Source organism: Zalophus californianus, chromosome 1, assembly GCF_009762305.2.
Source record: "Zalophus californianus isolate mZalCal1 chromosome 1, mZalCal1.pri.v2, whole genome shotgun sequence".
Classification (NCBI taxonomy): Eukaryota; Metazoa; Chordata; class Mammalia; order Carnivora; family Otariidae; genus Zalophus; species Zalophus californianus.
In genome coordinates, this window is record NC_045595.1 from 11,552,603 (window position 1) to 11,567,473 (window position 14,871).

The following is a 14,871-nucleotide window of genomic DNA, read 5'->3' on the forward strand; positions in this document are numbered from 1 at the left end:
GTAGGCTGGCAGGCCTTAGCCCAAGCCACCCTTGGGCTGAGGAAACCCTGAGCCCAGACACTCCTGGCTGTCTTTGTGACCGTGGCTGCCAGGTGGTGGGATGTGAGTTTTCTAAATGCCTAGACTTCAGAGACTAGAAGAGGAAAACACAGTGGATCCTTTTTCATATAACTTTTCAGGTAAATCCCAGTCCTTGGGCATAGTCTACTTAAGAGGAGGCAGATCTAATACCTTCTAAAAAGGCAAACAAGGACTGGAACTTTGTTGCTCCTCCCTCATTCTGGACAATCTAGCCATGCTCATCCAGGAAAGCTGAGAGAGGAAGAGGAAAAAGCCTGAAATGCCACAAACACAGCAACCACCTTCCAGACAAGAAGCCCTTCACGTTGACTCTGCACTTGCAGCAGATACCTCCACCTGCCTCGTGGCAATGGAGAAGTGACATTATTTTCAGTAACACTGCAACCCACCCTGAGGGGGGCAAAGCAGGCTGGGGGCAGAGGCAGCCCTGTGCCAAATGGCTCACCCAGGCACTGCCCCTGCCTGAAATGGACCCTCTTTCAGGGCAAGGACCTCACCTAGTCCAGCCTGGTATCTGAACAAAAATGTTTAGAAAGAGGCTACTGTGTGGAAAATAGCTCAGTGCTCTTCCTATGGGGTAAACCCCATGTTTGGGCCATGTTCATGCCGCTCACAGGAGAAAAATGAAGAAAAACCAAAACACTTAGGCACAGAAATGAGAGAATGTTAGACTATATTAGAGGATTCTTTCTCTTTTCCCTTCTTTTTACAGTAAAGTAGCTCAGAATAGCAATCTTGGTGCTGACAGAGAACTGGTTCTGGTTTAGCTGTTTGCAGGAGGGTAAGTAAAGGGTATGTGTTCAATTTGGGTAAAAGTACCCCCCTTTCCCCAGTTCGCACAGGAGGAGGTTGAAAACACAGATCAGAGGGCACCACGGCCACCTGGTGGTCATGTATAAGGATTGCCATAAAATTATAAAGTGAGCTCCTTTAAGGATGAGAAACGCAGAAGCACAACAGTGAAAGGACAGCTTTGTGAAGAAATCAGAGAGCACCAAATTAAGAGCCACCCCCACCCCGGAAAAAAAAAAGCCTCAGCAAAAATAAGACCAAAAAAAACAAGCAGTAGAAACTGTGAGAATGTTGGAGGCTGAGTGTATCATTTAAATAACAACAGCCAGGTTCATATTAGTAGTAAGTTTTTTTTATCTACCCTAAGAGCTTCAGGACACATCCTTTGAACCAAAGGCGGCCCAAGACCCAAGTGAAGAACAGGAGAGTCCGCGCTTTGGCTCCAGCGTGAGGAGGTAGGACGGACACTCTGACAGCGGGTCTGGGACAACATGTGGAGCTAACAGAACTAGGAGACAGGTGAGCAACAGGACTCCGGCGGCCTCTGAGCAGAACAGGCCCACAGACTGCTGAAGGCAAGTCCCCACTTCCGCTCTGGAAGCACTCCACAGATGGCTAGGAAAGCCAGGTGTGAGGAACCACCTCCCCACCCCACCCTGCACCCAGCCACCAGGTGGGAGTGGGACAGGAGACGTGCAAGCTGGCACTGGGCTCCAACCAGACTGCCTGTCCCTTGTGATGACAGGTGACCCAGCCCAGGGCCTGCTCTGAGAGCAGAAGCAACCCAGGGTCTTGGGGGGAAAAGGCCAGGAATGTTTATATGTGTAATTCTAAAAAAAAAAAAAAAAAAAAAAAAAAAAAAAACAGATTATAAAAGTACTAAATATAGACTTTATTCTCCATATTTTTAAGAGTTTTTTGTTGTTGTTTTGTTTTTTTCAAATCTCTACACCCAATGAAGGGCTTAAACTCATGACCCTAAGATCAAGAGTGGCAGGCTTCACCGACTGAGCCAGCCAGGTGCCCCAATTCTCCATAATTTTTAACCCCTAATCTTTTTTTTTTTTTAAGGTTTTATTTATTTATTTGACAGAGAGACACAGCGAGAGAGGGAACACAAGCAGGGGGAGTGGGAGAGGGAGAAGCAGGCTTCCCGCGGAGCAGGGAGCCCGATGCAGGGCTCATGGGATCATGACCTGAGCCGAAGGCAGACGCTTAATGACTGAGCCACCCAGGTGCCCCAACCCCTAATCTTTCTACCCAAAGATAACCACTATTGAAATTTGGGTACATTTTTCCTTTTTTAAATAAAGCAAAGTGAAGTTAGTTCATATATTATGTGGTCACCTGCCCCCCTCCCTCCCCACCCACACTTGCTTGACAGTGTGCACTGCCCAGGATCAACCTGAAGGGGCCATAATCCCCAACGGAGTCCATGAGGGAGATGTGGCCTCACAGAATGCCTAGAAGCAACTACCCAGAAGCTAGAAGGCAAAAGATTTCAAGGCTCTGGTGAAGAAATGCCCACAGGCAAACAGTTACTTCAGCTCACAACTGTGTCAAAGTGTCTGCTTTACAAGAGTGTCATCCACCAACGTGAGACAGGTCTGTTTTGGAGAACAGATTGGGCCATCCACAGCACATGCACTCTTGCTGGCCAATGGCAACCAAATGCAGTTACTGGGCAGGGGGTTTTCAGTGGGATACCCCAGAATAAAACCCCAAATACCCAAGACCCAAACTAACCACCCTGCATGAAATAATCTCAATGTAAAATGGCACGTTATCCTGACTTGAGCCCATCTTCAAAACAACACAGCATCATACCCAAGAGGCCTGGCCCACCCAGGACCCCAGCCTGCCTACCACAGATGTTGTGCTCAGAGCTTCCCCAGAACCTCACCTGGAGCTTGCGGGCCATGGCCACCACCTCATGGTCAGGAGGGTTGTACTTGTAGCAGTTGGAGAACATCAATCGGACATCAGCACCAAATTCCTGAGCATCACGGTACTCACGGGCCTCCAGTTTAGACTGAAAAGACAAGACAGGTCCTTGTTGGTTATGTCTGCCCCTGCTCTAATGGGGATGTGACAGCCAGGAGGGCTGCCTGTAGGAGCAAGCTGGCTTCTCAGTGGAACAGAGGAGAGGTCATCATCACCTTAGTTCTTCTCAAGAACTTGTCAAGTGGACGAGGAGACACTCAAAAGCAAGCCTCAGGGCCAGGAAATGCCCTGCTACCATGCCAAACCCACCCACTCTCGTCATTGTGATGGGCTATGGGGCAAGAGGACACAGAATAAATAGAGGCAGAGCTTAAGCCAGACTATAAGGAGAGGGATGGGACCAGTTCTGACCTGACATACACTTGTCTTGGTGACACAGGGCAAAAGACACTGGTCAAAAGGAACACAAGTGGGGGCCTCTGGGTGGTGCAGTTGGTTAAGCCTCCGACTCTTGGTTTCACCATAGGTCATGAGATCAAGCCCCAAGTTGGGCTCTATGCTCAGGGAGAAAGCTACTAAAGTTTCCTTCTCCCCCTCTCTCCCCTCTCCTTCTGACCCTCCCCACACTTGCTCACGTGCTCTCTCTAAAATGAATAAATCTTAAAAAAAAGGGAGGGTACACAAGCACTTTCCCATGTCTGGGCAGGCTTACTCCACTCCCAAACAAAAATGCAACACAGCTTAAAATAAACAATCGAAAGGCCTCAAAATACTACAATGAAAATGCCAGTACTGTGTGCCTCCTTAGAGGTGACATCAAGGCCCTCAGCATGACAGAGCCTAGCAAAGTCACCAACCTTCAACCTGTCCTGGAGCATCTACTGTGCAAGGTGCCTATGGGCAGTGCGGCCCAAGACCACAGAGGGCTTGTCCCTAGATGAGGGGGCAGCAGTGCTGAGAAGAAAATGCCCAAGCACGTGGTCTTGGAGGTTGTCCCCACAATTCCCAGCAGGGGGCGCTGGGCTTCTTTGAGCTGGTGAGAAAAGAAGCTACTAGGGCACAGTTCACCAGAGCCCAAGGCCTGGGCTCTCCTCTTGGACTAGCCTAGGAGGTTCTGACCTTCTTTGTCCCAGGAAGCCCCAGCCCCAGCTCTGGGGAGGGGGCATCTGCTCACCTTGATTGTGCTCATGTCCATGGGGTGCTTGATGATGTCACAGTAGTCGTGCAGACCCAGCGCCTCCACATCCACGGGCTTGTAGAATGGCCAGGCATAGGCTGCGTGCTTCTTGGCAAACATCTCCTTGAGGATACCACTGCAGCACTTCAGCTGCTCCGAGACCTTGCTGCTCTTATCTGGCACTGGGTGCTGCTGTGAGTCGGGCACATCCTTTTTGGGGGGCTTCACAGGCCGGCTACTCTCCCGCCGGGGGCCCAGCTTGGTGGTCTTAGGCTCCGGGGGTAGTGATGGTGGTTCATGAATGGGGTCGATGGTGGTGGGGGTGGTGGTATCCGCTTTCCTCTTAACTCCCTTCTTTGTCTGCCGAGAGCACACGTGCAACAAGCGCGGTCAGAGGTGGCGGCTGGCACAGCTGGCCCCCAGGTCACTCCTGAAGCTAGGTCCTTTCTAGGGTTCCAACATTCTCAGGGAATGGGGCTCAAATGTAACTCCACGTGTGAAGACCGAGGAAAGGAAAGACCCTGTCCCACCATCTGCTCTGCAGCTGGGACAGGACCCCCGCCCGTGGCAGGAGGAAGCACACACCCGAGTGCAGAAATCTGCTCACTGGAGCTCAAAGAAACCTCCAGAAGCAGCTTCCTACTTAATGCCAGGGAAGTCGCTCAGAGCCAAGCCTCATCACACCGGCCCCCCACAGGAGGCATGTTTTAGAAACTATTTAGGCAGCATCTGCAAATATGCACAATCTACATGAGAAATACGGGAGAGGTCAGCAAGCCCCTGGGAAGTGGGTCTCAACTATGGAATCTGTGGGCCAGCAGGGCAGCAGGTTCTAGGCCATGACATAAACACTGCACAATCCCCCTGGAAAATACCCACAGGTGCCTCAAGAGCCAGGCCAGGCTCTGCATGAAGCATTGGCAGGGACAAGTGACTGTCTCCTGCCAGCCTCATTGCTACAGAGCAGAAGATGAGAGAGGGTGCTAGCTGAGGTGGTAGGAGCCCGCCAGCAGCTGGGCTGGGCCACACACACGCACAAGATGCTCACCTTCACAGGCTGTGGGGTGGCCGCGATGATGGGCGGGTGGCTCTGCACAGGCTGGGGGTTTGGCGCGGGTGGGGGTGGTGGTTGCGGGGGCACCGGTGGGGGTGTCTGCAGTGGCTGGGGAGGCACCACTGTCATGACGGGGGTCTGGACGATGAGGTCTGGGGTGACCGCGGGGAAGGGGTGAGGTGTGGTCTGCACGGGCGGAGGGTTCTGCTGGGGGGTCTGGGTCTGCGGAGGAGTCGATGCCTGCGTTGTGTTTGGTACCGTAGAGACGCCAGGTTTTGCCGTCCCTATCAATCATAAAAGGGACAGGTGGTTAGATGCCGAGCCCGACACATGCTGGCTGACCTTATGGGGACGCTGTCACATGTGGTGAGCACACATCTGCGTGGGCATGGCACACACTGTCATGGTAACTATTCGCCTTAGAGACAGAACAACCCGAACACCCCAGACCTTGGCCAAATTGGGCCACCTGCCCTCGGGTTCTCTGAGAGCAGCGGCACACTGCATTCCACACCTCCTGAGGCGTCCTGGCTTCAAGTCCCAAATTGGGCACAAAGATGCCTTCATGAGAACGGAGGCCTGGGCCAAAGGAGCAGGAAACACACGCTGAGAGTTAGCACCAGGACGGTAGCTGGAGTGGAAAAATGTTCCCTTGGCACTTTTGGACAGAGCTGTCCTCATTCCCAGAAGCTCTGCCTTCTGAGTAAGCAATTCTGGCAGGGGGCCGGCATCGGCAGCCCTGGCCAAGGTTTCTGGAAATTGGCAAGCTTCCACCTCCCTGAGCCACAGGAGGAGGCTGGACGGCTGCTGCCCTTTGTGACCAGCTCAGACTGCCTCCTTGCAGCTGTGCGGGTGAGCCCAAACACACAACGCCCTGCGCATCTGTCCCACGTGCAGACCAAACTCCTGGTCCCAGGGCTCCTGGATGTTAAGGATATAGGACACTTCTTGGCAGGGTCCACGGCTAAGGGGTGATCATCAGGACTACCTCTCCTTGGCTACCCCTCAGCACTGCCTGGGATCCAGCCAACCCCCTTTGCTCCCGTGAAGCCACCACTTCTGAGCAGGGTGGGAAGCTAGGTGAAAACCCTCTCTGTAGAGAAGCGAACAACTCACAGCATGGGCCACCTCAGCACAGAGCTGAGGATGGCAAGATGCAGAAGGCAGCTGTTAGAGCTTTTCCTAGACAGAAACATTTCACTGTTTCCCCTCCCTCCCCACCAGCTGGCCTTTGGAATCCTGTGTCAGGCTAAGAGACAGGGGCAAGGAGTGGAGGGCTTCACTTTGACTTCAGCAGCATCATTAAAGCAGGCCTAGCTCCGACATAAGCATCTTAAGATAATTCGAATAACCAACCTTGAGGTTCCAGGATAGGGATTATTAGTTAAAATTGCCCTTGGCTAGGTTAATTTCTTCTCTGTAAATGGGGTGAAGAATTCACATAACTTAAAAATGCTTTGAAAAACTTACTTTCTTTTTAACCAAAGTCCATTACAAAAGGCAGCGCCCAATTATTTCTGCTTTGTGGGTGGTCACCCAGTCATGTGTCCCTCTGGGGCACATCCACCACTGAGCCTGCCTACCCCCCCGACCCCTGGTGCTCCAGTGAACCAAGAGAAGGGGAGCAAAGACCGGGGAGAAGGAAAGCGTGAGGCCAACATGGCTGGGCACACTGGAGGTAACCTACCTGCTTCCTTCCTCCCACGTCCTCTTCCTTTTGCCTGGACTATCATGATCTCGGTTTCTTCAGTGGGCAGTTCATTGATTTTCTGCAAGAAGAGCTTCTCCAGAGCTTCTGCCATTAAGACTATGTCATCTCCAGGCTGGAAAAGGAGACACAGGGGTGAGGGTCAGAAAGCCCTCACCACCTCTCCAGACGGAGCAAGAGCTCCCCACCCTGCGCCACCCACTCCCTGCTCCAAAGCATCAAGGATCATAGTCAGGGTCCTTCCTGATCTGAGCCCTAAAGGGCCACAACAGTTATACCACCAGATACCACCAAGGCTCATGTGCCTGAACCAGCACCCGTCCGCCTGCACCTCCCTCTCATCTTTTAAGCTCTGGCCTGAGAAGCCATCCTAATGCCTTAAGTATCTAACAAGCCCTGCCAATCACTGACAGAAGCCTTCCTTTGACACAATTCAACTTCACTACAAATACTTGAATTACACAGGATTTCTTGCCACAGATACCGTAGCAGGGCTCTGATAATGCTCCCCAGTGTACCCTCAAGGCAGTGCATCGGGGCTTGGGGCAATGCCTATCTTGAACTGCATTATGGGTCCCCACTCTGTTGCCTCATCTACGACATGCTGTTCCCACTCAGCTCTAACCCGAGAACCTTATCTGTGCACATGTCACTTAAACCTAGCGGTGGGAGCTAAGACTTTAAAAAAACACAGTAAACTTCAAGAAACTCACCTACCCATCTCTTCTGGGCAATTTTACCCACTACACCAGCAGAGGCCAAAAGCTGAGTTCTGTATAGGGTCTCCCTCCAGAGCCGTTCTATATGAAAGGGTTGGTTTTAATCACATCTGTGGTCTGAACTGTAAACAAATGATCTGGCTTCATGGCACAGCCGAGCCGAAAGGTTTGGCTAATGGGGTTAGGAAGTGACCTTCAGGTCTACATGTGAGTTCAGGGGACATTCAATTCTGTGGCCACAAGTTGTCAATGGTCATGTCCACAGGTCCAGATGCAGTGGGCCCCATCACACCCTCTCTTACATTGAGGTTTCTGTTTGAGCAAACCTTTGCACAACTACATTTTAGTAGGTTCCTTCCTGACCATTTACATCACCCAAATGGACTTTTTAATGAGTCGTCACTGTCCTCCTCACACCTTCTCTAGACATGCTCAAGAACCAAAATCCCAAGGGCACTGGAAGCACATGCTTCAAGCTAACAAGGACGGCTTGGAAGTCAAACAAGGCCAGCACCCTCCTCCCCGAAAAAGAAACACCCAGTCACAGGCAAAACCATGGGTCCCATTATTTCTGCCTCCAAATGGTCTCCTCCCATTAGACTAATCCCACCTGCTACCAAGAGCACCTGCCCACAGACTCGATATGCCAGCCTCCTCCTCCACCCCTCCCCTCCCTGCAGGGCAGCTGGACATCTGCCACCACCATCTCACCTTGTTGTAGATGTAACAATTTGTAAACATAGTGTTGAAGTCCTGGATACATTCCTGAGCATTCCAGTAATAGTTGTTTTCCAAGCGCTTCTTTATTGTTCCCATATCCATAGGTGTTTTAATGATTTTATAGTAATCCTAGAGAGCAAAGAGAGCAAAAGGCCAGTGTCACCTCCCCGGCCATGCAGCACTCATGGTGGGCCTGTGGATCTTATTCCAGGAGCACAGATGAGAGCCAGAGCACGGACTGAAGCTCTTCCATGGTCTCAGCAAGCAATCTCAGGGGGAACCCCAAGATAAAGTGAATCAGGGAATAATTCTTAAATGTGGGGTGGCAATCTGGAGGGAAAATGTCCAAGTTTGTCAACTGCCTGGTCTGGGAACAGATCTAGGTTTTCTATTTTTTGTTGGTGGTGGTGGTGGTGATGTTAAAATCCTTTACTTTTTAATAATGGGGAAAACATATAGCCTTCTTAAAAGTACTTATCTATAAAACAACCCATGACAAGTTCTACTTTTCCTCTACCATTTGAAATATTACCGGTCCATAAGATGCAACATCCGATGGAGCCAGCATTAAAGCCCAGCTGGAACAACTGGACTCCCTGCTTCCGGGCACATTGAAGAACCAAGTTCATCGCACTTCCATTTCTTTTACTAGCACACAGTCTTCCTAAGGATCCATTAGTAGTACCTGGATATAGTTGAACAACTAACCAGGTTTATGAGGAATCTGGACAACCTGTACAATCCTCAGTTTAAAAAAAAATCCAAAGACCCCACTTCTCAAAGCTTCAGATCTTACTCCACAAGTGCCAAACAGAAGGGGCCAAACGGCAGGTGTAGATGTCCTAAAGCCCTTCAAATCAGACTCTACTATTGTCAGCTTTTCTGTAAATCTAAACCTATCCTAAAACTTCCATGGTCATAATGGAAAGCGTGCGTGCACACAAACATAAAAATAAATGTTTAAGAACAACCACAGGAGGTGTCTTGGGGCAGAACAGGCAACACACCAGGTTTCTAGGTAGAAGGATCAAACAGAGCCAAGGCAGGGGGACCTGTGTCATGTGGCCCACGCCAAGGTCCGCAATCTCAGAGGCTCCCATAATTGGGCATTAGTGGGGTATCAGAACCAAGTCCAAGTAGGAACCGATGGCAGAAAGACAGGCCTATCCTTTAGCAAGTGCCAAGGTCCTGCCTGGAAATGGTGGACAGTACTGAAAAGGTGAGCACAGGGTGTGAGGTTTTAGGTTGCTTGGACACCCTCGAGAAAGGATCAACAACAAGCTTACACATAAGGAGTGGGAGAGATGATGTCTCTGACTGGACGAGGGCTGCACGTGCCTCGATACCCTGGCCAGGAGCCACGAGCACAGACTGCACCAGACTTTCTATGCCATACTATGCTATGGCTCTGACCACCTTTCCCAAGAGAACCACCAAGGCCAAATACATGTGTCCCAGTGGAAACATACTTTATTCTATGGCCGACAATGGCGTCAAGTGCTTGAATTGCCCATGGCCTGTCAAGTGGCTCAAGGGCAAACAGGACAGTGGTTGAGGGCAAAGCATGCTGACAAGGGGGCAGTGGGCTTAGGGGCATAACAATCCAACTATACACATTTACTGAACAAAAGAGGCAGGCATTCTAGTGAGAAGTCCAGCAGGGATCAGAGGCCAAAACGCAGGTCAAGATTCCTGGAAGGTGTCAGAAAAGAGAAAAAGAAGGAACCCTTCTTTTGGTGGCTGTATTAACCTTTCCCCAAGGAGGGGGAGAGGTCCCCGGAAAACCGGGCTTTAAGCATGACATGGCTCCCTGTTGGCCGGCCCTGCCCTGCTTCTCTGGGCCAGCCCCTTGCTCTCCCACCTCCCTAAAGATACCAGATCAGTGGCACCTTCCAATGGCCTCTTCTTCCTAGTCAGAGCTGCTGAGGGTGATGTCCAACAGTTACAGAGACTGGGATTCACCCTGTGATCCCTGGGGAGCCTGGCCTCCACTTCACAGCGAATGACCTCAAACTCCCCAACCACTGGGCCTTACAGACCACCCATACCCATGTCTGTCCCGCTAGCTGGGATGCTGCCTCCTTGGGGTCTCAGGTCCCCCAGTGCCCCCCTTTTCCTCTGTCTTCACCCTCTCAGCCCTCTGTGTCTTCCTGTGACAAACCAACCCCTCCTCCACTCTGGCCCTGCCGCGCTTCCCTTCAAAGCCAAATTTCCTGAAATGATGGCTTCGCATCCTCACCTTCTCATTCACACCGTCGGGTTTCTACTTCTGCGTCACATCTTCCTAAGGTCACCAATGCCCTCCTAAAGGCCAACAGGAGGGTCAGGTCGGAATCCTCAGCTCTTTGACCTCCCTAGTAGCCTCTGATATGGGAACTGGGGAGGGGGGGGGCGGTGGTGCTCTCTGTTGGTGCTTCCCCTGGCTCTTCTGTAGGCCTCCCACTGCCCTCTGGTGCTGTCAAAGCCTCCGCCCACCCCTCCAGCTCCTTCTGTCCCCATTCTTTGCGTTTGCTGTGGGAAGGTCACCCTCACCTGTGGACCCTGCATGGCTTGGCCCAGCCCAAGGTTATGCTGTAGCAACCTCTCCCAAGAACCTCCCCTCCCAGGGACAGGTTATCTGCCTCTACTCCTTCTTGTGGTCAACAGCAAGAGTAGCCTCTGAAGCCCAGATCTGGTAAGGGCGCTCTTTTGCCTCCAACCCCTTTCTTGGCCAATTCACGATCTAGACCTGCAGTGTCTCCTCCTGACTAGCTCTTCCCAAATGCATATGACACCTATTCAGCAGAGATAACTGGACAGCTGCCACAGACTCAGTGGCTTTCCAGACAGGAGGATCACACTACTGTATCCATCTTTCTTGAAACTGGATGCCTGGCAGAGGCTGAGGTTCCTACACTGGTGCAGTTCTAACACTCACAGACCCCTGCCTGGGTCTATGGCAATAATCACCTAATTCCTCATCTGGGGGTGTGTGGGACTTAGTAAGAAACAGCAGGGGTTACTTTTTTTTTTTTTTTAAGATTTATTTATTTGACAGAGCAAGCTAGAGCACGTGTTTGCACAAGCAGGGGGAGCAGCAGGCAGAGGGAGAAGCAGGCTCCCCACTGAGCAGGGAGCCTTATGTGGGGCTCCATCCTAGGACCCTGGGGTCATGACCCAAGCCTAAGGCAGACGCTTGACCGACTGAGCCACCCAGGCGCCCCAGCAGGGGTTAACTTAAAGATAATCAGTCCTTGATGTTTTGAAGAAAAGAAAAAAAAAAAGCATTATCCTGTTTCTTCCCTGAGATACAAATTCGTTTCCAGAACCATCTGCTAGGGACATGGGCAAAAGGAAAACTCTCTAGGGGAAGAGAAGAGGAGGGGTACAAAAGAACAAGAGCAAGTGCACTGAGGCTATGACACAGTAGGTGGAGGGCACACGCAGAGGTCGCTGAGGGCACAGCTGCACCCACACCTCCACTCTCCAACCAGACCCCCTGCATGTGCTTGCTCCCTGGGAGCTATTCCGCTACCTTTTCCCGCCCTGTGCTCTGGGTGATGACGATGATGATGATGATGCCGGTACCAGAGGAGATACTGCAGCAAACCAGTACCCCCCTCCACAGTGTGACCAACCACGTCCACTTATCCTGGGCTGGCCAACCATGTCTGAGAAGTAGGAGGCCTGGGCCACTGATTGCTCCCACTTCAGCTCCCCTATGGAATCAGAAGGAAAGCTGCAAACACTCCTTCACCCCTATTTCAACCTCTCTACACAGTATCTCCTGGATCCTAACATCTAAGAGCCAGTTACTGTGTGAGTCAGCATGTTCTCTTCCCCTTTCCTATTTCCAACCATCAGGACAAGTAAAACCACTCACTCAAGGGCCTCATGAGTATTGGGATTTCAGAGCTGGGCCCCAAAGGTATCTCTGCCCCTGCCACCCTCTGGCCCCGACCTTGAGCCCACCCTCACCGGTACCAACATGGAAAGAGACCTGGAGGACAGCAGCCCTGGGCCCTGCCCAAGTTACTCACAGGGAGGTTTAGCTTGACGGCGTCCACAGGCTGCTGGAAAGGCCACGCAAACTGGTGTTTCCATAGTGTCTTGAGCACCACTTTGAGCAGATATTGCAGTTGGTTCGTCTGCCTCTTGGGCTTGTTGGGGTTGGAGGTCTCTGGGGGTGGGGGGTTGGTGCTGGCTGCGTTGGCTTGCTGGGGTTGGGCCTGGGCCTGCGTTGTAGACATTTGGGTAGTTTCTAGTCCATCCCCCATTACTGGCAGATTTCTCAATCTCGTCCCAGGGCCGCTCTCCGCAGACATGCTACTGATCCCATCACATTCTTCACTGGGCACTCTACATGGGAAGAGAAAAGCCAGCATCAGCAACCAGGCAGCAGATGGGCACCACTCAGAGAAACAAGCGGCTGTGGCCTCCAAGGGCTGAGCTCCTCTGGTGCAAAGTGGTCAGGTTGACCAGAGAGCCACTCCACGCACTAAAAGGGCCCTGGTGTCTGCTCTCCTCAAAGATGTATCCTACAGCAGGGAAGACGGATCAAGCACCAATGGCGAGGGGCATGAGGGACACAGGGCTCAGAGAGAAGAGCTGACCAGGAGCAGGCAAGGGCTGTGGACACGACTGAATCCACGCAGAAAGGGGCAGAATAAGCAACCAACCAGATTTTCATGACATCTAAGAGTTTTTAAGGGACACTGCCTGTGTGGGAGAGAGGAGGATTTGCAAGCCCCCAAATATGTACTTTACATTAAAATTCTTTGCACCTGTGGCTCATGAAACATTGAGCCAAGTCAGTTAATTGTTTGGTGATTGGGGACAGGAAGGGAGAGTGGTCCACATAGTCCACTGCTGAGCGCTCAGGGTAAAGCCTCACACTCACTGAGAACACTTCCCGTGGTAACTGAAAATAATGTATGTTTGCTGATTCAAGAAATCCTACAGAATAACTGCTGATAACCTAAAAATGAATCCATACTCAACCTACCACCTTATTAACCTTTTCAAAGTTTTCAAAGCTTATTTAGAGAGATATAAAAAGGGCACCTCTTGTGACCTGCACAGGGGGTGCAAGACCCCCAGCTCAATGCCTGTATGAGCACCCCCTCCTGTGCACTCCCCTCACCTGAATGACCCCTGCTCTGGGCCATGCCAACAACACAAATCCTGCCACGAGCATCCTTGCAATAGCAACTCTGTGCACCTGGTCCAGTTATTCTAACAAAACCACAGATCCCGGGGACATGTTGTTACTGCCAAACTGCCCTCCAGAAACACACTAACCCACCCCTTACTTGCAATGCTGAGAGTTCCCACACTCTATTAATGAGAAGAAACATCTGTTCAAACATGTACTATTTGGCCTTCTTTCTGTGTTACCGTGTTTCTGACACTTTTCTACTGGCAAGAAAAAGGAAGGATCACCTTTAAACCCAGTCCCCATAATAAGACAGACTTTGTAATCTAGGAGCTGCCTGAATCTAATGAGCATCTCCAGTAATAAACCTGGGAGTTCAGTGGGGGTAAAAAAAACCTCTCTGGCTGAGGAAGTCAGGCAAGGGCTGAGGGAAGAGGGCAGATTTTACAACCACCCTCTGGCAGGCAGAGCGATGAAGAAAGGACAGGACAAGCTGTGTGGCTGTCGCGGCCTTCCTTCCGGAACACACCACGTACCAGGCACTCTGGCTGCTGAAGAATTCCTTTATAATTCAATCCAAGTGTGATTTTAAACCAAAGTCCCCACAAAGGTTTTTGTAAATGCAGCTCTGGCAAGTTACCAAATTTGAAAAGCTCCAGGGGAAAGCTTGCTGTATAAATGCAACTCAGTGCTGAGTCTGTCCCGGGGGGCTGTGGAGAGCGGGGACTCCTGGCCTGAGGCTGACCGCCCCCCTCCCCACACGTCCTAGTTGCAGCTTGAGCCCAAGAACTGACAAAATTGACCTGGTCAAGGAGACAGCATTCCTTCCAGGGTACTCTGGCTGACCGTAGGCCTAGCTGTCAACTGGCTAGTGACCACGTGGAGAGGACACTGCTACAAGGAGAAGGCTGCTGCAGAGAGGAGACCCAGGTGGGAACAGCCCAAAGCCATCATAGAATCTTAAGACTGTTCCATGTTTGCTTTAAGAGGGGAAGACTGTTCTTTATCCTTTTTCACCAAACAAGTAAGAGATCTATGAGTGCCTCCTGCCTTTTCACAAATGGGATGACAATCACTCAAAACCCAAAATTGATTAATTCACTAATCATTTAGCTCACAGGAGGGATGACACTGTGAAGAGAAACACTAGTGCTACTATCCAAGGCACTGGAGGGCGGGTATGTTACAGCAGTGCAACTTAGAGGAGTCTAGATGTGGCCTTTAGCATCCAATGCTAAACTTAAGTATTTAATGAGGCCCAACTGTGTCCAAGACACCAGGTATTTATAGTCTGTGCCCTCTCAGGGTCCTCCTGAGACTTGAGAAGGGGAGGGAAGCTCCTATGGCAACCTCTAAGATGGGTGTGCTCTACTGGGAGAACACCAGCCCAGGAAGAACACTTACAGGAAGGGAGAGTAGGGGGGCTTTGCAGGTGTGAAGCCATTTCTTGGTGCCTCTCGCATGCTGCTGAAGATGGGGAAGGAGCACCAAGAGCTGAAACCAGTCATTTGGCATCAGAGCCTAAGGGGGGACTGGAGGTGG

The 14,871-nt window shown here is 51.2% G+C and overlaps 1 protein-coding gene across 1 annotated transcript in view; it reads right to left on the minus strand.

Annotated features, from left to right (window-relative positions):
- BRD4 (bromodomain containing 4) overlaps positions 1-14,871 on the minus strand; it is a 90,257-nt gene that overhangs the window by 23,904 nt on the left and 51,482 nt on the right. Inside the window, 6 exon segments of the mRNA XM_035726073.1 lie at positions 2,777-2,905; positions 3,992-4,354; positions 5,043-5,332; positions 6,736-6,871; positions 8,187-8,324; positions 12,215-12,533. Coding sequence (XP_035581966.1) covers positions 2,777-2,905; positions 3,992-4,354; positions 5,043-5,332; positions 6,736-6,871; positions 8,187-8,324; positions 12,215-12,499 — 1,341 coding nt within the window. The 5' untranslated portion in view covers positions 12,500-12,533.